Source organism: Vanessa tameamea, chromosome 21 (assembly GCF_037043105.1).
Source record: "Vanessa tameamea isolate UH-Manoa-2023 chromosome 21, ilVanTame1 primary haplotype, whole genome shotgun sequence".
Classification (NCBI taxonomy): domain Eukaryota; kingdom Metazoa; phylum Arthropoda; class Insecta; order Lepidoptera; family Nymphalidae; genus Vanessa; species Vanessa tameamea.
In genome coordinates this window covers 4,362,059-4,383,894 of record NC_087329.1, presented here as the reverse complement: position 1 = coordinate 4,383,894, position 21,836 = coordinate 4,362,059, and the positions used below count along the sequence as shown (strand labels likewise).

Here is a 21,836-nt window from a genome sequence, read left to right as displayed (position 1 = left end):
ATATATATTATACACCTCAAGTTTATGAAACGATGATCAAATTCAGATTAATAAATTTCATTTGAATGATAGTTCTGAGTAATCTGACTTTGATCAGTGTGTCAAAGACAAGTGGTTTTTGTATGAAATTTATTTGTACCTTACTAAATATCTAAATCACTTATTTATTATGATCTGTTCTCTAACAGGAACTTTTTCATAAGATAATAAAATAATACACATTGGACATTAAACTGATTTCAATGAAGTGTGTGAATTAGTATCCAAAAGTTACATTTTTAAATTATACTAGTTTCGATCTGTCATTATTAAATATAATTTATTTTTTTACAAATTACAAAAATTAAAATAAAAGGATATATATAAAATACTGACATTTCATATATTGTTTTACTTAAATCTTATCTTTGTGAAATGTTACTTATTTTGAACAAATACTTTCGACAATTTTAATTTTTAAAATATTTTTAATATATAAGCTAAATTTGAACGCAAAATTAATATAATTTATGTGATACAGACGAACGACGCAGTGTGCTCTTATGCAGTACCAATAAACAGGGCAGAGTCAACTCGATACATAGGTTTACACTTATTTTATATTTGTGGTCTTTATTTGGTAATATTTATCTATCATGAGATGGTATTAAATTATTTAAATTTCAAACATTGTAACTAATTACTTAGTAAATTATGTTAATGTTTAAATATGTATGTTAAAATATATATATATTATTTGTGTAGTGTGTCATAAATGAACATTGTCCAACTGTTATAGAGTTGACTTTGTATAATTTTTATTTGTTTTTTTTTTTAAATAATGAATCTAACATTATCATTGATGATTCTGTAATGTTTATTATTTCATAAATGTCTTTATAAGGTTAGTGTAATATTTGTTTTAATACAAAACAGATAGATATACATTCCAAACTAGAAAATTAATCATGACAATGAAATAAAACTTCACATAACAAAAATAAATGAGCTATTAATTTTTTTTAATTGTTATAAGTATAATAATAAGACGAACAATATTTATCAGTGACAAAAAAGAACACATTTTAATTGAGCAGTTGACTCTGCCTTACAAAGCAGGCACAATTGGCTAAAAACAATTATTAACTACATAAGTAGCATTTATGTGGAAAATACTGATGATCAATGCACATCATGCGAATCGAACGTTACATATCTTGTATATTATTTTAAGGACACAATATGAAAGTATATAATGACAAAATTATTACACATGTATATATAAATACAATATACACATTTTGAGTTGGCAAAAGGTGGTTTTGGCGCGCACGAGGCAACTACGCCATTTAGATAACTTGTGTTAGGCCACTCATCTCACTACTTAACAATATAGCAGTATGCAATCTCAAACAAAACTTCTATAACAAACTTTATATTATCTAAGTTAAATCAATAAATATTTATTTTAAGTCCAACTGAGGCTTCTTGATACAGTCCTGAAAAAAAAAAACATTTAACAAAATTTATTATTTTGTTATATAATAATTTATCAATGATTTATCATGTTACACTAAGTGAGAAATGTAAATACAACAAAACTCAAACAATAACAAGTAAATGTAAAGTAAGTAACAAGTAATAATAATAAGATCTCCAGTCCTGAGGTTTGGGGAGTTTTGGAGCTGATTCCAGTGCACTGCTTAATTTTTTTTATTTCAACATATGCCTCAAAATGTTTTCCATCACCGCCGAGCACAAGTAAAATATAAATACAACAAATAATCCCTGGAATAATATGGTTTGAACAATCTCTAATTAAAATCATTACATTGGTCTAAACACTGGGCCATCTTGGCTCTTCCTCTAACATGTAATAAATTTTAATAAAAACAGCCATGATCAAAGTTCATGAGTTCTTAACAAACATTTAAATAATAGGCAACATTCAAAATAATGTAGCCAGCCAATGTGTAGTTCAAAAGAATGTAGTATTTTAATATTTGTAAGGGATATTTTTCAAACCAACATCATAAGTCATACAACTAACAAAAATCAATACTATATGTGTTGACATATGACATAAATTTTAGAAGTGTCATTAACGAAGATGCTACAAGCGGTCCCTTACCCAGGTCAAAGAGCCAGCCAGGGGTGGTGTCGCAGCGACTCCTTGGAGCGGTCGCCGTAGTCGTAGGTGAGTTCGTCGCCCGGCGCGATGTCATGCGCCGCGAGCAGCACGAGGCGCGGCCCGTCCACCCAGAGTGCCTTGGTCAGCAGGTTGCCATTCCGGGAGTGATTCACCAGCCGACCCAGTCGACCCGTTTCGGCCGTCGCGTCGATACTGCGAAGTCAAATTACATTTTAGGTTTCATTATTTTTTATTAAAATTAATAATCAATTTGCAGAAAAATCGACTTAAAATGCAAAACTTAAGTCCTGCATATTTTTTTTGGAACTGCAGTCCAACAATAAAATAGACATAAAAAGCACTACTAAATACATTACAAAACTTTATTACAACACATAAACAAAACCTTGTAGTTACAATGATACTATTACCTGAGATGTAATATGAAATTCGATTAATAAATCATGTTTGTATAAAGGCCCTGATACGGTGTACTTTTAAAAATTTTAATTAATAGGACTTAGGACAATAATATTCATTGATGTCCACACTGGTTACATAAATATGCATACTGTACATAATTATTGCACGTACATTTTTATAGGGGTATATTCCGAACCAGTGGTAGCTTTATATTAAAACCTTGAATAATGCTTGTAAGAGCTACTTGAATCAAGTATTTTTTGACTTGATTATATTTAAAAAAAAACTAATCTAATCAATCTCACATGAAATTGAACTCACCAATACTGCTGATCTTGAAGTCGAAAATAATACATATAGCAGCCGGCACTTGGATCCAAAGCATATTTGCGTTCCCTCTCACGAGCCTCTGCAACTCCCACTAACTCTCCAGAGTATTCAACCACAAACTGACCGCGTCCGAACGAACGAGTTGCGATCACGCCGCGACCTTTACCGTCGAAAGACGCAACCTGAGAAACAATTGAATTCTTAATAATTGTTATATAATACAATATTTTGTACTTAAAACCTTGTATGATGCTAAGAAAATGTCTAGCACCTAAATATTGAACAATTTTGAAATGAAGAACTAACGAAAATCATCAGTTTAATATGTGAATGTGTTGTACGGGGAGAGGAAATATCTTTTTCATAGATATATAAAAAAGGATAGATTTCAACAAGAATTTCTACCATATGCCATACATACTAAGTAATATTATATAAAATTTTGTAATTATATATTAATACATATTAATAGATAATAGACCTCAACAGTATATCATGCATAAATCAATTTAGTTATTTATTAGTTTTCATAAAAAAATTATAAAATAAGAAAAACTAAATAAAATTTTTATGTGCTAAATTTTTTTGATTTGTTTTTAATTATGTTTTTATTTATCATAATTATTTTATTCTACATAACTAAACCTACATTTTGGTAAAAAAAAGTATTTCTAACATATCTAATTGTAGGAAAACTACATTATGAATCTCTCATTGAAATTAAAAAACAAAAGAAGAGTTATTATCTTAAATTATACTAGATACCAAACATTAACAATGTTGCCTGAACATTGTTTTTTTATTTTTAAACCTTGTATCTTATCTGTTGCACTTGAAGGAGCTATTAAAAGATTGGAATTTTGCTTACATTCATTAATCTACCATTATGCAATGTAATTAATAAATCACTGTCTAAAAAACTTAACTAAAGAATATGTATATAACACATCTAAACTAATATGTCTTTTATAATATGTAAATATAAAATTTATTAATTAATAATTTATTTCTTTCTTTCAAAGTCAAAGTCAAAATTCTTTATTCAATATAGAAGTGTTTACACTTGCTTATTGATAGTCAAAAATCTACCACCAGTTCGGAATTTAACACCTCGGACCTGAGAAGAACCGGTGAAAGAAACTCAGCGGGATTTCTTTCTTTCTTATTAATTAATTCTATTTTATTTATATATTTCAAGTTGAGAATGTTTTGGCATCATAATTTATTTTAAAGCAGTATTAAAATACTGAGTGATAAAAGAATAATTTTACCTGAAGTCCATCTTCCCTTTGCTCTCTTATTGCTCTCTCCAAATCTCTCATTTTTTCGGCCATTACACATTTCGATGTTTTCCTCACACTCCTTCTTACAGGAAAGTACTCTGTGAGTTTGTGATTTGTATTTCCATTTGATTTATGGTCAGTTTTTATATTTTTTTCTAATTGAGGTGAAGGAGGAAGTTGTTCTACTTTAGGACTTTTAAGCTCTTCTTTGAAATATTCTGTGAGTTTGTGACTCTCAGCAGAGCGAGCAGCAGCTCTAGCCGCCCTTGATCGTGCTGAATTGCCATTTGTCATGTTTGTAATACCATTGGAAGCCTTTAATGGTTTTGATTTTAAGTCCGTCTTCTTTATGAGAGGTTCAGAGTTTAATTCTTCATTTTCAGTCTTTAGAGGGGCAGTTACAATAATCCTGCATAATTTTTTTTTAATAATTATTATTTTTGACATTTTAACAAAAAAACATTTTTTTTTAAATAAATTACCTGCGTTTTCTATAATTCTTTGCTGGTTTAACTTGTTTCTCTTCACACAATTCAATCCTATGAGGTGTTTTTACACCTTCTTGGGAGGCCATTAAGCTATTAACTGAAATAATAGAATTATGAACATTTAATAAATCATTTTAATATATGCAAGTTTGTGTATGCATGACTAATAATTATCTTGATATATTAATGTGTTCACAATACACAACTATCTCATTTTAAAGATAAGAAGATTTTTATACTAAGTTAATATACCCAATAACAATTAACCTTCCTGCGATAAGGCACATAGCTATATTTATTTCATTAAAATTTAAAAAAAAAACACAGATCATATTTTTGTATGTGCATATTAATTAAGTCATTACTAAACTACCTACCTAAATCATTAAGATTTGAAACAGGTTTTTTTAATAATCTAAAATCATTAAATTACATCTGTGTGATACCTATATAACCATCAAACTGAATTTTAAAATATTTGGTAGGTAATCAAATTCTGAAAATAAATTTTAAATATAAGTTACGATATATGATCTCGCATATCATTTTATTTTATAAGAGGGTAGAGTACGCATTGTATTAAATTTCTTTAATACCGGAAACGCATGGTAAAGGATGGTGGTTGAAGAAATACAGCGGTCACCACTGTTATAAAAAAATTAAATCCTACTTAACTGAAACGGTAACAAAGAATTAGATTAAGCATATCATGGCAGCATGCAATGTTTATTTATGTAAATAGATTATACTAACCTCGAACCATTTCCACTTGAACTTGAAAATCACTGTTTCATAATCCAAAAACACCATCGAAAGTATACTTAACTTAACCCCATACAAACAAAACTAGACAGATCATATAGATTCGAATTACAAATGTTTTGTAATAGACCTTGTCATATTAGATGAATTTATGTTAAACATCTAAAAATATGTTATTTAATTATGACACGTAACTAAAGTATTTGTATAATTAAGATAGGTTTATTTGGCGCATTTTATACATTATTCACTCACTAAAATTAGTTAAAATCGGTAAAACATTGCTTTCTATTGTCAAAATTGATACTTCTTTTTAGAAAATGGACGCTTTAGTTCACAGAGTGTATAAAAGTTCTAAATTAAACTTACTTTTATGTCTCTGGCCAAACAGATTAACAATAATTATATAAAACACTAAATTGCACGTAAAGCAGTCTACAGATAAGTGACCCTCGCATAGCCAAGTCAAAGCAAAATCATACTAACATAACGGGATACGAGCAAATAGTATATTTGTAACCATAACATCAGTCTGTATTTATGTATGTATTTTTGCTTCTGAAAGTGACAACAATAACATTTTTAGTTAGATTTACTAAAAATATAATATTATTTTATATAAAATATATTAGAAATCGCATTTTGTAACTTGTTATAACAGTACATGCTTTAAAAATATTTTTTTAGCGACTATAATTATATAATAATTTATTGATACTATTTCGTTCTATTTGGCACTATGCCACTACTAATAGTCACTAACTCACTAATTCACTACTTAGTCAATAGTCATCAAGTATTCACTTTGTACTCGCCATAGACTAATCCACTCCCTAGCCCGTGCACTTAAAACTTAATGGTTTTGTACTCTGTAATGCACACGCGTACATGTGAAAGCGCTTTAGCGTGGTTATATTTGACATTTGTTCAAATTCAATGTTCGCGCCATCCGTGTTCGATTATCTGTCGAGTATCGACTGTCAAAAACATATAAAAACTTTGAAAAGTTTTTGTTGTTTATTGGTTCAATATTTAAAATATCAAATTATGAATAAAAGAAAAGTAGCGTATATTTGGGAACAAGATTTAATAGAATTCAGCGATCGGTTACCGGCTGTACTCGGTCGAGTTAGTTATATTCTTTCTTTTACTGTTATCTTATGCTCAATGTTTTGAATTTTGATACTAACTTTTAAAATTAATATTTCCTGAAATTTTATATTACAGGCTTCGATGGTTCATAGTCTTATAACGGCATATGGTCTTTTAGACCAAGTAAAAGTAATTCGATCTCAGTCGGCTAGTTACTCTGAATTGAAACTTTTTCATTCTGACTTATATTTGGATCATTTGAAAAGTTTTACTCATATAGAAGACGACTACGTAGTTACCGCTAAAGATGAAAAATTTGGTTTAGGTAAATATATTTTATTACTTTACTAAAATATTCTCATAAGAAAGTTTTAATGATGATGAAAATTAATAAATAATATGATATATTTTTTTCAGGATATGACTGTCCTCCCGTGTCTGATATGTATAACATTGTTTCCACAATAGCAGGAGGTTCACTAACAGCTGCAAAATGTCTTGTAATGAATATGGCAGATGTAGCTATGAACTGGTGTGGAGGATGGCATCATGCTCAAAAGTACCTAATTCAAAATCTATAAGTAATTTGTATAGAATTGAAATTAGTTAATTATAATCAAGTAATAGACAAATGTTTCAGATATGGGGCAGAAGGGTTTTGTTATATAAATGATATAGTTATCGCTATTGAAAAACTGAGGACAACATTTTCAAAAATACTTTATATAGATTTGGATGTTCATCATGGTAAATAGTTTAATTTGCATATCATAATTATAAATAATATACATAATTCAAAATGATCTTCTTATTAGGAAATGGAGTTCAAGATGCTTACAATTTAAGTAAATCTGTGTTTACTTTGTCATTCCACAAATATGAACCAGGATTTTATCCTGGTAGTGGCAATATTGAAGACATAGGGAGATTAAATGGCAAAGGTTATACTTGTAATATTCCACTCCATGCCTTATACTCTGATGATACATTTGTGAATACTTTTGATAGGTAAGCTTCAAATGCTAGCATATATATGGAATAAAAAAAAATATGAGTAGTTTTTACATGTTTTGTTCTTTCAGTGTATTCACAATGGTATATTCATGTTTTCTGCCTGATGCAATAGTAATTCAATGTGGTGCTGATGCTCTTGCTAGGGATCCGCATGGCGGTGCAGGTCTCACTTTGGATGGATATTGTTTATGTATTAAAAAAGTTCTTAATGAAATGAAACCTACACTGCTTTTAGGGGGAGGTAAATACTTAAAATATTTAATATACATTTGTAGGATTAGTATCAAAATTAACTTGTTTGATTGTTTTTTTTTTTTCAGGTGGTTATAACCATGCTAATGCAGCTAGATTGTGGACTTCAATCACTGCACTAGTCATAGAAGTCAAATTAGATGATAATATCCCAGAACATAGTTTTTGGACAAAATATGGTAGTGATTATACTTTAAATATACGGCCATTATTGACTAAAGATCTAAATTCAAAAAATTATATTGATGAATGTATCACTACTATAAAAGGTATAAATTTTTGATTTCCATTTTTAATTAAAATACTTTTTGATAACTTACAAAACATTGTTCTTTAAATGCACAAGATCATATATTAAAAATAGTAACTTTATTCTAATCAGTAAAAGAGTTTGAAAAGGAAACACATATATAATTTAATTTTGAAACAGTTTTCTGCAAATATACATAATATATAATAAAGAGTATAAAATTGCTAAAATGTTGTTCGGTATAAATATAATGAAAAAATTAACTTTCTGTGCTTGTTTTTGCTTAGATTTTATACATATTAAGTCAAATTAAGCCATAATATTGATATTAGTAGGCAGTAAGTTAATTGTGAGATATTTATGTTGCAGGAACTTTATATCGGTATTTAAGTCATAATGAAGATGAAAACAAAGAGCCCATTACAAAACGAAGAAAAACAGAATTAGATAATTCACATGAAGCAAAAAGAGATTCTATATTAAAAAAACAATTAGTTTTAAAAAATGTAAAAGAAAAAGCTTCTATTATAGTGAATTGTGATAATAAATTAACAAATTCCATTGATGTGTACGACTTCATTGATTAAATGATTGAAGTAATAGGGAAATATTGGAAGATATATAAATTATAAAATGATAAATTAAAAAATATATATATTTCAAATTCTCTTACTGAATACTCAGCAACCTATAACTGATACATAGATTTTAATGAGGAAAATTGTAATCTGGAAATAAATATAGATAACCCATTTGCATGTTATATTAAATAACAATCTTAAAGTTGTTAAAATACACCTTATTGAAAATTGATAGATTAATATATAAATCATATGACCATTTCAACAAGTGCACACTAGTAAAACACTAACAAACAATATTAAACTTTGAAGACCATTTGCATAATAAAATAATCTATAATACAGTTTTTAAATGCTTTTTTAAAAGAAACATTCTAAATATATACCTGGAACAGTAAAAATATAGACAAGGTCAATGACTGGAAAATGATAATGAATAACCTCAAGTTTTTTTGTCATAAAAAAAATAACTAAAGTTCAAGCTGTATGATTATTTTTATTGGCTTTATAACTTTCACTTATTTATTAATTTATAGAAATATTACACATTGAACAATATAAAAACATCATAGATGTTCAATATCAAATGAAATAAATAAGAATGAGGGACATTAAATTTAGATACTACATAATTTAGAAATAATGAAACCTTCAAGTGTCACTATGATCATATATTTCTTAATTTAAAGTTTAGCCAATTTTTTTGTTTTTTAAACAGGTAAATAAAAATTAAATATCAAGCAAATAAAACTAAAATGTTTTTCATTTTAATTGAATCTTATAAATTAGAATTCTGTCCAATAATTCTGATAAGCATATCTATAGACAGTAATTGGCAAAAAATTCTTTGTTCATATTATTGGTGCTTAAATTTTGCAAGCAATGTGTGTCGATCTTAAAAGTATATCTTGTAGCATAACATATTTTGAAATTACAGCATTCTTAATTTTTTTTTTCTAATTTAATTAGAGAACTTGTATTGGAAGAAAACAGTGATTGTTATATATTTTAATTTGGTACTGAAATCAACATCCATCTTATATATAATTGATTGATTAAACATAAAAAGCAGCCCTTATTCTATTATTGACATTTATTAATCATGTAATAAAATGGTTTAGGTAAAATGCAAGTATTGTCACAAATAGCCAAACTCAGCAATAGAAGACACCATAACAAGTACTCCAGTTATATTAGATGTATAAGTGCTGTAAATTCAATGAAATGACATATTTAATCTGTAGGCCGCTTTTCACTATGCTTTTTAGTAAATTCTTCTGCATTCTTTGTAAACTTTTTTCTATCTTTGAGAAATTCCTCAGCAAGCTCAGCACGCAGGGGATGTTCGGGCTCAGGGTCATTAACAAGAGCAACTAGAGCTTGAATTACTAAAAACAAAACACAATAAAAATAACATTTATCACAATAAAATACATTAGAATCCTAAAATCTATCTTACCTTGATCAGTCTTTGTAGCAGGCTTCCAATTCTCAGCACTGATAATGGGAAGACAAACCTGGCCTTTCTCATCAATATTTGGGTGATAGATTTTTGTCTTAAAACTTATTTTAGGAGGTTTGAATGGATATTCAGCAGGAAAGTTAATCTCAATACGAAATGCACCTTTGTTATAGGGAGGGTTGTCCTAAAATATTAATTATTATTAATATATCTGATTAGATTATAGCATATTTATTTCATAAATATAATGTGGAAACTCACTGGAACAATTAATCCCTGCCATGTCAGGATATTTGACTCATCAACTTGGATGTCTCTAAATGATTTCAGTCCTGACTGTCTTATATCATTTAGTTCCTGAAAGTTAAGTGTGTCGTCAAATAATTTAGTCCTACTTACGAAAACTCCAAAATGTTACTAGAAGTTTGTAGAAGTATTGTAATATATTTTGTAATACATACTTTTTTTTAATTTTACTATCGGAATATTTTCGATTACCTATCAAGATAAGTACTATAACATATATTTAGTAGTAATACCTTTTGTAGTCTTCGGGTTGCAGCCATTGTATTTAATTGAGTTAACCGATTTCAATAATATTATACTAAATATATTAAATCTTTTAAATTAACGCAGCTTTAAGTAGATATCCGCATAAACAACATAGTTCGTAACACCGAAAATATGACTCATTAAAATGTCAGTGATATGTTCACCTCCGTCCCGCTGCAAATTCGATGGCCGCCATCATTAAATCCCGTTTCGTTATAAGCATTAACTCTGATTGATGACAAATTATTATTAAAACATTTTACTATGATTTTTTAAACACGTAAAATATGCATTTAAGCTGGAAATTTACCAATGCGATCAATACAAGCTATTGAACATGAATAAATAGGTATTATATATACATATATAGCTCTTGCAACATTTCACATTTCTTTGTGGTGATTTCGCAAGGATCACAATATTAATATTTTCTGGCCAAAAATCAACATGAAATGTATAATAAATAAATTCATAAGTCCGTATCCATAACGAGATCTGAAATTCCATACCCATAGATTCCAAAGATTCTTCTGTTGATATGTTGCTGTTCGATATAGGTAGATTGTAGACTAGAGAATGAGCGCGGTGGTCCGAAAAGGGCCATTTAAATATCATTTAAACACATACAAAAAAAATATCTATAGATTATTTCAGTTCATCTATTTAAGGGCGTATGATATAGCAATATCGAAAATTAAATATTAAAAAAATATCAAAAATTATCATTAATTTTTAACAAACGTCTGGACACGGGTTTATTACAGATTTAATGAAAAGATGAAACGTTTTAATGGCTTAAAATAAAACTTATCCTAATTATAGGTTTTAATTTATTACGACAGAAATGAAACAAAATTATTCTGATACATAATTTATACCATACATATATTTTTTAAAACATCATTTCTTATGCTCCATTAGGGGCATGAATAACTTTGATACACATTTTACTTTTATAGCGCTCTTCCGCACTGCGTGGTTGATGTGTTTAATGCAATAACATTTTTGTATAAAAATCCATTTTACGATTCTACAAGATGTGGAAAACATATACGGATGCAAGACACTGATGTAACACATTAAATCGTAAAAAGATACTTCGTAAGTACTATAGAACATTTTCCAAATTTTTTTTGTAGTTTGACCTTATGATTTAGTAGTAAATGTTATTTCATTTTTCTCAAACAAACAGTCGGAAGAGCGCAATACGCCTCTGTAAAATAAATTTGTTACAAGAACTTTTATTGTGGGTTCCTTACAATCATAATACATATAATGTATAAAATATAAGCAAGACAGGCGGGAGAAATATAAGATATCATTTGCAGACAGATAGACAGCAGGTGCAATATTCATTTTAGGATCTATTTTACATATTTCCTCTATCGTTTTACTATTTATGTCACAGTTTGTATTGAAATCATCAAAAGTGAATGTATTTTGTATTTTATCTATTATATTGGATTCAATTAAATCCATACTTTTTTCATTTTGTTTCGAATGTGAGCAACCTGTGTCATTCATTTGATTTTTCTTATAATAAGTAAAATCGGGTAGGCGTTTTTTCCCTCTTATGTTCCAGCAGCCGTTGGTGATGTAAGGAGTTCCGTGTAAAGGAATTAATCTTCGTGTCCGCGCTCGTCGTCGCGGCGACGGTTGCGCTGACGCCGACCCCACCCGTCGCGCGGACGCTCGCGCTGGCGCCCCTCCCCCCGTGGCGCCCCACCTCGTTGGAAGAACGACCCCTGTTTCTCAAATATACGCTCGTTTGAGTCGACCAGATTGCCCACCTGCGTGATGAAGTAAGAAAATGTTAATATAATACTATTCATAATTATAAAATTGCAAGTCTTTTGCAGTGATTGTTCGAAATAAAAATAATTGTCTTCATATAACTAACCTTATCTGCAAGTTGTAATGCTAGAGCTTGCATCCTTGTTGGTTCAGAGCGGTGTAAAATGGCACATTCACTTGGGTCATCTAATGAAGCCAGTAACTCTTCATTGATAATCATTTTAGACACAAGAGAGTGTACTCTCTGTCTTGGCATTTCAAACATGTCTGCTAGTGATCGGAGCGACAGGGACGCATAGACATGCGCATATGTAAAGAGGTAAGTGCGAAGTGATTCCTCCCTAATAAGGCGGCCCAACATTGCGCGTACGTTATCAGCGCCAACCATTAGATCCCATACCTAAAATCAAACGATATTTTGTAACAACAAATAAGTTTTCATCGGATAACAATTTTAATTAAGTTATTATTACCTTGGCATTCATCTTCTCGTTAACAATGAAATTCAGGCAAGCACGCCAATCACCGCGCCGCATAGCCCTAGCGGCTGCCACGGCATGTTCACGCATAGACTCTGGTGGTCCAACTAGAGCTTGACGTTCGCTGGCACGCAAGTTTTGGTAAAAAGTTTTACTTATCATGCGACGTCTAGCGTCAAATTCATGAGCTGCCATGTACGGGATTTCAATTAACATAGCCGATACTAAGTACACGCATTCGAGTAACTCAAGGTTGATATGCATGTGGAAAGGCATTTGACGTTGTTTTTCAATTTTTTCTTGTTCCTTTGAACGTTCATGCTGACGCTGCGGTAACAAACCTTGAGCAAGTAACTCTTTAGGTTTTCCGGTCATCATGAGCTCGGCTAGACAGCCGTGAGCTTCCTTAACATTACCACGACGGAATGCGCATAGACCCAAGTTTGCCATCGTACGGTTATATAATATCTGCGTGCTCGGATCCGAGTGTTGAACATTCTCTTGAAGATGAGACATAAGTAGGAGGTCTCTTGCCTGGAACCAGTTATCATGCAGGGCATGATGGTATATGTGCGATAGAATGGCGCGTGTTCGTAAACGATCACTGTCATCGTTTGCGTAAATGTACTTGCATAAGCGTTCCATCTTTTTAATAGTAGTTTCTTCACCCGGTTGAAGATCCTTTTTCATAGCACGTGTATCAAATTTATAGTAAAGATGATCAATTTTACGAAGATAAGCGCGACAAATTTCTTGCGGTGTTCCGTCACGTTCTACGACTAGGCATACACGATCAATAAGTGTTGAAACTCGCACTTCGTCTTTTAATCTTTCCACATATTCATTTGAATGAGGATCACATTCTTTCAATAGCTTAGTGAACTCATCATCTAGGCGTTCTAAGGCTGTAAGCAAACAACCACGTACTTTAAATGGCGCAGTGACAAGTTGTTCATTGTCTTCAGTAATAGTTTCACTGAGCATCATATCTTCGTGGGAAAGCAGAAGGGTAACCATCTGATCCACATTTTCAACAAGTCTAGACCAATATTCGGGTTTCATTGCATCAGAAACTTTAGGATTGTAATCAAAGAGTGCTGCAACAGTTGCAGCACGTAATTTAAGCTGTAAAGCATCTCCGAGATTATGCTGTTGCGCGACGGTACGCAGTTCATGAAGTAGTTCTAGTTGGGCGCGACGATCAGTCCTCTTGCGACCACGTGCAGCACTAATTTCACCTAACTTTTTAACCACAAGAGCTGCATCAATATCACTATCCTGTATTGAGAAAAAACAATATTATAGAATACCTATGGATAAAATTTATATTAATTGAAATAATAAAATCAAAATATTACCTTTGCAAACATCTTGGGCTTATCAGATGTAGCGGCACCTTTTCTTACAGTCTCCCATTCACCTCCATCATCAGCTTGATCCTTCTTACTGATTTTACCAGCACGATCACGTCTTTCACGCCTAACACGACGTCTATCCCTTTCTTCATCATCATCTCTTTCAGTGGCACGTTTCAAAAATCTTTCCCTTAAAGTGGTAGCTCCACGTGTCTCATCATCAGAGCTTGAGCTTGAATCAGATGAACTTGAACCCCAGTCCATAGAATCAGAAGACTCATCATCTTGAGGAGGGGGTCTACGAGGAGCCTCAGGAGAACGAGCAATTCTTGGCTTTTCTTTTACTTTATCCTCATCATCTGACTCATCCGACGAGGAGGTATCTAAAGTGGGAAAACCAAAATAATATTGGATAATTAATATAACTATATAAAAATGACAGATTTACAAATATTAATATAATAATAGTACTTTACTTATTTATTTAATAATATACACAACAGGAGTAATTTCGTAGTAATCTAGCTAAACTAATGATTACCTTTACGCTCATCATCATCATCAGGCATGTCTGGATTTTCCCGAAACTTAGAAATTTCAGCATCAAAGTCTTTTGTGTACTTCCTCAATTTTTGTCTCAAGGAAGTTAATGCCTTGCTGTTCCCTTTAGACAAGGCCTTTCTAGCATCCCTATCATTCCAAGCCCCAGTGACCCAATCATCTAATTCAGTTAAGGCTCGGATAAAGAACCTCGGAGCAATTCCATTCTCTTCCTTTAGAACTACAGGAGCAGCTCTAGTATAAGCTCTCTGAAGTTCTTCAAATGAAGCTAAAGCTGACGAGTAGTCCTTAATCTTACGATGGTTGCGAAGAGTATGAATTATAGCTTCTAATTCTTCATATCGCTTTTCTTTCATTGACCGCACAACTCTCTTTGTTTCTTCTTCATCGTCACTGAACTGTTAGACAAAAATGGTTTTAATCAAAATATTGACATAATTTTTAGTATCTAAATGGATGGATCAGCCAAAATACTATCAATTAATTAAATACTGTCTGTATTAGTATTCTCTTATTTAAATTATCTGTTAAATTATTTCTATCTGTAATTTTAAATTGTACTTGCACTAAAAATTTTCTTTGAATACTTGTATAAAATTGAATTAAAAATATGTAGATACTGTGAGTAATATTATTATAGATGTGAGTGCATATAAATTGGATGCTAGGTGATTTAATTCATACCTTAATTAATATATAGCTTTTGGGAGATGTATTTTAAATTATTTAACATCAATATAATTTATAAATAAAAAATTATCAATTATATCACTGTTTACATGAAATATGAAATACAATTTATCTTATATTCTTGTCTTGTATTCCTTTGTGTTTCTACTTCTTTTTGTGACAAAAAAAAAGTAAGTAACATATTCTGAATTTATAGTAGTTTAGAAATGTAAGATTTATATTAAACATAGGCTTAATATAGGCTTATGTCCAACTATTGGGTTTTCTAATTAGACTACTAATAATATCCCTCTATAGAGAATAACAGTTATACTCTAATTTCTATTTCATATTTCAATAGTACTAGAAGAGATTATTTTGTTTCTATGAAATCTATGTGAATTTCACATGAATAAGTTAATTAATAATTAATATATCTTTAAACATAATAAAACAAGTATGTACATATACATTCTGAAATTTAGGTTAAAATTATGCAATTTACTATTTATATTTAACAAACACTCATACACTATACAAACTTAATAAATTCAATTATACAGAATTTAATTTTTATTTAATGAAGAATATCCATTCTTAGTATTTTTAAAATTTAATTTTTGCTATAATAGTTTGCAAGTTTACCTATCATAAGCAAGCAATATGGTACTGGAATATATTGTTTTGTCTTTGTAGTCTCTGTGAATTTCATATGAATTTAATAAATATATATAAGATTACCGTATAAACCGGTGCTGGCGCTCGAACTATCACCTCCTCTTCAGTTGAGCTTTCAGACTCAGAGTCTGTACCAGTAGCGAAGAACCGACTCATGATTATTCGTGTAATAAATGTTTAACTGAAATAAAATCTTTAATTTTAAAAATATAACAGTAAAAAAATAAAAGATACTGAATCATTTTTAATTTTAATGTGTAAATTAGTGCGTTAATCACTTTCCAAGTTTAGGTTATAATATCATTGGTAAGTCGATAAAATATTTTACCTTATATAATTTATTAATTAAATATATATTTTAAACACCATTAACAATAAACTGTTCCATTAATATGGAAATAATTAAGATTTAAAGATCAACTTTTCACCCACGACGCATTCAACACGTCAAAAAGGTATAAGAAAGTTGCCAGTTGCCACTTGCTAAGGCTAACTCAAAAGTCCATAGACAATTATTCATACAGATAAAGTTGGTGGCGGAGTGCTTGTGTTAAAATTGTTAAAGTTGCTAATATGTTAAATTTTTGTTAGCATCGATTGAAATAAATATTATTTCAAGTCTAAGAAAAATCTTTACAGCTATAAGTATAATATTCCAAATAACTTGTAGTCTTATAATATTATGGAATAAGCTGCGTTTAATCCCTCATTATTTTCCAAATAAATTAATCAATACATTAAATAATTGACAGTTTGAACAATTTAATGTGAAATAAATTAAACTTCTTTTACTCGTTATAAATATTTTAAATCTTTCTTTCAATCCTTTATAAAAAAAACTTTTATAGGAAAATACAGGAAATATAGAGAAATGTTTTGCTATTGCTACATGTATGTTAAATATGTTTTTTCGTCGAAATTGGATTTTTCTTTGTTTTAGAAATCTCTCCTATGGAGGCCCCGGGGATATATCCCCAGGACTAAATTAATCTAGTTCTGATAAGACTCCGTGTAGTAATATCCTATAAAAAATATATAAAGTTACCAAATGAATAACTGTATTATAAAAATAAACGTAACATTACAAACATAAATGTAACATTTGTAAAACTGTTACTGGCCAAATAATATGTGTGTACATTTTCATCTGTAGTTAATTTATGTTTAAATATTATTTATATTTTAGCACCTAAAAATCTGTTCAGGTTTTATGTCTGTTCTTTAACATAATTATAATAAGTAAACAATATTAAGCATGTAATATTTTAATAACATATGTCTTTAAAAACACACACAAAACTTATAATATGAACATTATTATTAATAAAACTCCTATAATATTATTTTTAATACACCATTGCATTGTTTCCTTTAAAGTCAAGATGGTACGCTTCATAGATTTCGGAAGAGATGGCAATTTGGGGTTTCCTCCAACAACAACTGAACAATTAATAAAATAAAAGTATAAAAATCTAGAAATACACCCGTATAAATACAAAAGCTGTATAATGTATATATATACTAAAGTATACATAATAATATTATTATATTTAATATATAAATTGAAATTACCTCTCAAAAAGGGTGTAAAACAAAGACTTTAAAGCTTTTTAATCGACGTTAGGGTAATCATTCTGTTGGAGTTGGCATCACTGGAGCTAGGCAAAATATACGTAGCTTCCACACTTATGCTGATTAAATTTCACATTTATTGAATAAAATCGTTTACATATATTGAATTGCAGTGTGTTGTATATTATATAATCTATGGCTATGGAATGTCAAACTAGTAGCCTAAGTTTTCACTTTTTTAATTTAAATGAAATATTTCACATGTAGAAATATAAAATTAAGGAGTTTAATTAAAAAAAGTGATTATTACTATAACGTTACCTACATAAGTACTCATTAATCTACGATTAAAGAAAATTAAACATGGATTTTATTTTCTATAGCTTATAAGTAAGAATGCGGTGAAGTGAGTTTTATGATACGGTGATATTGAACATAATATAAAAATAAAACACTAACATGGAGTTTACAAGTTTAATTTTACGTCTTACAAAAAACATATGTCGTACGTGTTTAGGAGAACTCGATGCTAATGATCCCACCATGTTTATGAATATTCAAGATTTGATTGAACACGAAATGAATAAAATTAAACTAATTGATATATTGGTTTTCTTAAATTGTTTGGAAGTATGTAACATTCATTCATCCAGTCACTTTGAAATTGTTAGTTAATTTTTTATATTCTTATATTTTTACATTGTTTCAGAATAATGATGAAGAAAACTGGCCTCAAGGAATGTGTGCATCATGTGTATCTACTGCTTTACTTGCTTATAATTTTAAGTTAAATTGCTTAAAAGCGAATGTAACTCTTTCTCAAATATTTACAGTCAGATCAACTTCAAACCAATTGCCTCGATCTGATATTGATTCAATAGATATAAATGTTGTTTACCAGGACCATGAATATGATGTACCTCTTTTTAGTCATCATGCATCACTTGATTTTGAGCCAGAAGTATCTGAAAGTAAGGAGCTCACTCCTTTGCCTCCGGTGACTGAAATTGCATCTACTGAAAGACTTCCTTTAAAGGAGGGAGACAAGAGATACACATGTAGTTTATGTTCCAAATCCTTTACGAGAGTACATAACTTGAGGTATCACATGGCTAAGCACAATGATTTTCAGAGATATCTGTGCCCAAAATGTGGTAAAGGTTTTCACACATCCAGTGGGCTGAGGCAACACTTATTGTCTCATATTGATGTTAACCAATTCAAGTGTGGTTTTTGTAATAAAACATATAAGTCTAGACAATCATTGAAAGAGCACTTTCGAGTAGCACATTCTAGTAATCGGAAGTTGTTTGTCTGTGTTACATGTGGTAAAAGGTTTACAGCAAAGTCAACCTTAATGATGCATATTAAAAGTCATAAAGGTTTAAAAGAATTTCCTTGTACCGATTGTTCTAAGTCATACACCAGAGCATCTTACTTGCGAGCTCATAGACTGAGTCATTTTGGTCAAGAGAAGCCAAAGCCATTTGTTTGCATGTATAAAGACTGCAATAGAAACTTTGCTACCAAACATTCATTAGTAGTACATATAGCTCATTCTCACACAGTGGATAGACCACACAAATGTAATATATGTTTCAAAGGATTTGCCACTTCTTCAGGTTTGAAAGTCCACAAGGAATCTCATGCAAACACAAAAGTTTCATGCAGTATTTGTGACAAAAAACTATCAAATAAAAGAGTTTTGCAAAAACACATGAGGGCACATGATACTAAAAATTAGATTGCTTTTGTAATTGCAATTTTTCTTAGCTGTAATATGCTTTCATCCCTTAAAAAAGTTTCCTTATAATGTTGAATATTAGTTTATAATTATTGAAATATAAATATAAAGCTAACCTAATAAAGATTTTTATTTTACCTGTCAATTTATTCATCTGTTTCTTAAATGTTAAAAGATATTTTCTTCAAAGATTAAAAAGCAACTTCACACTTGGGTTTGTTTGTCAAATATTTTGTTTTTGATAATACAATTTGTATCTTACTTACTTGTACTTGGTAATCAAATAAAAAAAAAACTTATTTATAAGGAATTTATTACAAAGTTACACCTTCATAAGCATGCAAGTTTACTTTAATAAACATTGTAATTAATTTAACAAAAAAAAAGGAATGCAATGATCAATATAAAACATTACAAATAAAACTGTTGAAGAGAAAATTTAAATACAAAGTTTTACTTCTTTACGGTCTACATTTTGAGTTACGTAAGTCTTCTTTGATTTGTGTATTTTTTATATTTATTTACCAACAATGGTTACAACTTATTAACAAATACATTAATACTTATGTTTAATTTATAAAAGGAGTTTTTTACAGTAATTTGTATTGATAAGCTTATGCATGTTAATGGAATTAATTTACAAGATAACACACCCACACTGTTTGACATTGACAATATTTTAATACCATTGTTTTCCTTTTTAATTAGAACTATACTTGAATTATATAACCTCTACTGTATATCCATAATGTAACCCCCTAATTTATTAATATATGAAGTGTATTTATAATTAATAATATATATTATAAAATTCTTTTTTTTATCATAAACAAACTTAATATACTTCTATACAAATAGGACATTAATGTTCTCTTTGAAAAGTTTACAGTATGGAAGACACTAATTATTGCCCTAAAAGTTTGTTCATTTGCTTATTTTGATGACCAATTTTTATATCTGCAACATCAACTTTATCATGGATTTCATCTATAAGATGATTCTGTTGCTCAATTTCATCTCCAAGAGCCATTCCCAGTCCTTTTAATCTTGAAATGTGAGTTACCATCTCATCTAAGTTTGCATCTAACATTTTGTTTATGCGCTGAGTATCTGATATTGGTTCAGCGGATACTTGCTGGTTAAGTCCTCTCAGACGAGTTGACGGGTGATTTGTAAAATTGTCAGTTTCACTGGCACTCATGCTGTATAAGGTATCATCTACTCTGCTACTATTTCCTGCTTTTGAACTACTGGAACTTAGAGATACTTGACTCTTAGTAGGCGTTTGGTCCGATTTACCCGACAAATAGTTCTTAAACCCATAAAAAACTGATTTAATACCGTTTAGGTGTTTTTGACTATAGCTCAAGTTTGTGTTAATTTCGTCGAGTCTTCTATTAGTGTTTTGAAGTTGCTCGCGTTGGCGAGTGAGTTCTTCAGCAGTTGCAATCCCAATTTGCTCAGATTCACGCAACAAACCTATACTTCTAACCGAGGAATCTAGTGTACGCTGTTCGATCTCTTTCTGTTTCTCTAACATAGTTTGTCTTTGCCTTTCTAATTCGGCAACGTAAGGCGATGGTGATGGTTTTGGTTGTGGTGGTGGAATTCTTGATCTATAACTATTAACAAAGGTATCGTCGTCTACGTCGTCATCCTCAAATAGATTTGTCGTGTTACTGATGTATCTGTGGCCTGCCATTGTTAAATGTCCGTTTCTTAGTTTCTACTGAACTGATCTTAATAAACGAATATTATAAGTAGTTATAATTTAACATCACAAAGTAAGAAATATAAAACTTTAGTAAATTTAACAGTCTAATGTTTCACTACACAAAGGGTTTGTAATCACTAATCACTATTTGCCTATGCCTTGTTATTAGTAATAATAACCATAAAGTCCACAGTAAAACGTAGTCATTCTGTTCTCTTTGGTCCACAGATCACTAATAAAATGTAGCAAAAATGTATACGACTAACCACAGATTATCGGGATTATATCTTGAAGATGAATGCTACACGCGTGGAGTCCACAATACGCGATAATTTCCGTAGTCCACATTGTGTACAGTATTTGTAAATAGATTATATCTGTACATTAATTTCATAATAAATAAATCAATTTAATATGTAAGGTCGCGCCTTCGTCAGTGAATAGATCTATAAATATTTGGTGACTTTTCATATTCATAAAATGCGATATTACTAGCCAATTAACTGGATTTTTCGAAATCTCGTTATTAATATTGACGTGTATAAAAACTATTGATAACTTATCCTTCATCAAAACTCAAAATGGTTTTTATAGATGTATCAGTCTATTAAAACACTTCTAACACACTACCTTACCATGGCTGTTGCAGTTTATATGCATTATCTATGCAT

At 30.0% G+C, this 21,836-nt stretch overlaps 6 protein-coding genes across 7 annotated transcripts; 2 read left to right on the top strand and 4 right to left on the bottom strand.

Moving 5' to 3' along the window:
• Positions 1 to 600: 600 nt before the first annotated feature.
• Positions 601 to 5,781, bottom strand: LOC113404626 (histone-lysine N-methyltransferase Set8). 2 transcript variants are annotated; one of them, XM_026645560.2, is made up of 7 exons: positions 5,652 to 5,781; positions 5,388 to 5,558; positions 4,629 to 4,731; positions 4,135 to 4,555; positions 2,855 to 3,045; positions 2,111 to 2,323; positions 601 to 1,478 (listed from the first exon to the last, which is right to left on the bottom strand). In XM_026645560.2, exons 2-6 carry the CDS (start codon positions 5,395 to 5,397, stop codon positions 2,116 to 2,118), a joined length of 933 nt encoding a protein of 310 aa, XP_026501345.2. In that variant the 5' UTR covers positions 5,398 to 5,558; positions 5,652 to 5,781; the 3' UTR covers positions 601 to 1,478; positions 2,111 to 2,115. The 2 variants fall into 2 exon arrangements, with proteins under 2 accessions (XP_026501345.2, XP_026501344.2); XM_026645559.2 differs by having other exon boundaries at positions 5,388 to 5,766.
• Positions 5,782 to 6,301: 520 nt separating this feature from the next.
• On the top strand, positions 6,302 to 8,596 carry LOC113404604 (histone deacetylase 8-like). The gene is made up of 8 exons (XM_026645534.2): positions 6,302 to 6,524; positions 6,624 to 6,813; positions 6,906 to 7,047; positions 7,129 to 7,235; positions 7,304 to 7,496; positions 7,571 to 7,743; positions 7,823 to 8,023; positions 8,374 to 8,596. Exons 1-8 carry the CDS (start codon positions 6,333 to 6,335, stop codon positions 8,589 to 8,591), a joined length of 1,416 nt encoding a protein of 471 aa, XP_026501319.2. The 5' UTR covers positions 6,302 to 6,332; the 3' UTR covers positions 8,592 to 8,596.
• Positions 8,597 to 8,638: 42 nt separating this feature from the next.
• LOC113404605 (ubiquitin-conjugating enzyme E2 L3) lies at positions 8,639 to 10,799 on the bottom strand. Its single transcript, XM_026645535.2, has 4 exons — positions 10,587 to 10,799; positions 10,309 to 10,404; positions 10,045 to 10,231; positions 8,639 to 9,973 (listed from the first exon to the last, which is right to left on the bottom strand). The coding sequence occupies exons 1-4, from the start codon at positions 10,611 to 10,613 to the stop codon at positions 9,819 to 9,821; spliced, it is 465 nt and encodes a 154-aa protein (XP_026501320.1). The 5' UTR covers positions 10,614 to 10,799; the 3' UTR covers positions 8,639 to 9,818.
• Positions 10,800 to 11,454: 655 nt separating this feature from the next.
• LOC113404661 (eukaryotic translation initiation factor 3 subunit C) lies at positions 11,455 to 16,606 on the bottom strand. The gene is made up of 7 exons (XM_026645616.2): positions 16,464 to 16,606; positions 16,199 to 16,316; positions 14,769 to 15,186; positions 14,231 to 14,610; positions 12,867 to 14,150; positions 12,500 to 12,793; positions 11,455 to 12,389 (listed from the first exon to the last, which is right to left on the bottom strand). Exons 2-7 carry the CDS (start codon positions 16,289 to 16,291, stop codon positions 12,219 to 12,221), a joined length of 2,640 nt encoding a protein of 879 aa, XP_026501401.1. The 5' UTR covers positions 16,292 to 16,316; positions 16,464 to 16,606; the 3' UTR covers positions 11,455 to 12,218.
• A 1,264-nt stretch (positions 16,607 to 17,870) lies between these two features.
• On the top strand, positions 17,871 to 19,566 carry LOC113404662 (gastrula zinc finger protein XlCGF46.1-like). Its single transcript, XM_026645617.2, has 2 exons — positions 17,871 to 18,337; positions 18,417 to 19,566. Exons 1-2 carry the CDS (start codon positions 18,167 to 18,169, stop codon positions 19,449 to 19,451), a joined length of 1,206 nt encoding a protein of 401 aa, XP_026501402.2. The 5' UTR covers positions 17,871 to 18,166; the 3' UTR covers positions 19,452 to 19,566.
• A 355-nt stretch (positions 19,567 to 19,921) lies between these two features.
• On the bottom strand, positions 19,922 to 21,381 carry LOC113404663 (synaptosomal-associated protein 29). Its single transcript, XM_026645618.2, has one exon. It carries the CDS (start codon positions 21,151 to 21,153, stop codon positions 20,356 to 20,358), a length of 798 nt encoding a protein of 265 aa, XP_026501403.1. The 5' UTR covers positions 21,154 to 21,381; the 3' UTR covers positions 19,922 to 20,355.
• Between the last annotated feature and the right edge of the window lie 455 nt (positions 21,382 to 21,836).

Excerpts from the sequence above, each read along its gene's own strand:
- LOC113404605 (XM_026645535.2), bottom strand. The coding sequence starts at position 10,613 with ATGGCTGCAACCCGAAGACTACAAAAG. Across the intron at positions 10,405-10,586 it reads CAACCCGAAGACTACAAAAG|GAACTAAATGATATAAGACA; the intron begins GTATTACTACTA and ends CTTAACTTTCAG. Across the intron at positions 9,974-10,044 it reads TGCTACAAAGACTGATCAAG|TAATTCAAGCTCTAGTTGCT; the intron begins GTAAGATAGATT and ends TTTTGTTTTTAG.
- LOC113404662 (XM_026645617.2), top strand. The coding sequence starts at position 18,167 with ATGGAGTTTACAAGTTTAATTTTACGTCTTACAAAAAACATATGTCGT. Across the intron at positions 18,338-18,416 it reads TTTTCTTAAATTGTTTGGAA|AATAATGATGAAGAAAACTG; the intron begins GTATGTAACATT and ends ACATTGTTTCAG.
- LOC113404626 (XM_026645560.2), bottom strand. Across the intron at positions 4,556-4,628 it reads AAGAATTATAGAAAACGCAG|GATTATTGTAACTGCCCCTC; the intron begins GTAATTTATTTA and ends AAAATTATGCAG. Across the intron at positions 3,046-4,134 it reads AAAGGGAAGATGGACTTCAG|GTTGCGTCTTTCGACGGTAA; the intron begins GTAAAATTATTC and ends ATTGTTTCTCAG.
- LOC113404661 (XM_026645616.2), bottom strand. The coding sequence starts at position 16,291 with ATGAGTCGGTTCTTCGCTACTGGTACAGACTCTGAGTCTGAAAGCTCA. Across the intron at positions 15,187-16,198 it reads CGCCAGCACCGGTTTATACG|TTCAGTGACGATGAAGAAGA; the intron begins GTAATCTTATAT and ends TTTGTCTAACAG. Across the intron at positions 14,151-14,230 it reads AGCCCAAGATGTTTGCAAAG|GATAGTGATATTGATGCAGC; the intron begins GTAATATTTTGA and ends TTCTCAATACAG.
- LOC113404604 (XM_026645534.2), top strand. The coding sequence starts at position 6,333 with ATGTTCGCGCCATCCGTGTTCGATTATCTGTCGAGTATCGACTGTCAA. Across the intron at positions 7,048-7,128 it reads GGATGGCATCATGCTCAAAA|ATATGGGGCAGAAGGGTTTT; the intron begins GTACCTAATTCA and ends CAAATGTTTCAG. Across the intron at positions 8,024-8,373 it reads ATGTATCACTACTATAAAAG|GAACTTTATATCGGTATTTA; the intron begins GTATAAATTTTT and ends TTTATGTTGCAG.
- LOC113404663 (XM_026645618.2), bottom strand. The coding sequence starts at position 21,153 with ATGGCAGGCCACAGATACATCAGTAACACGACAAATCTATTTGAGGAT.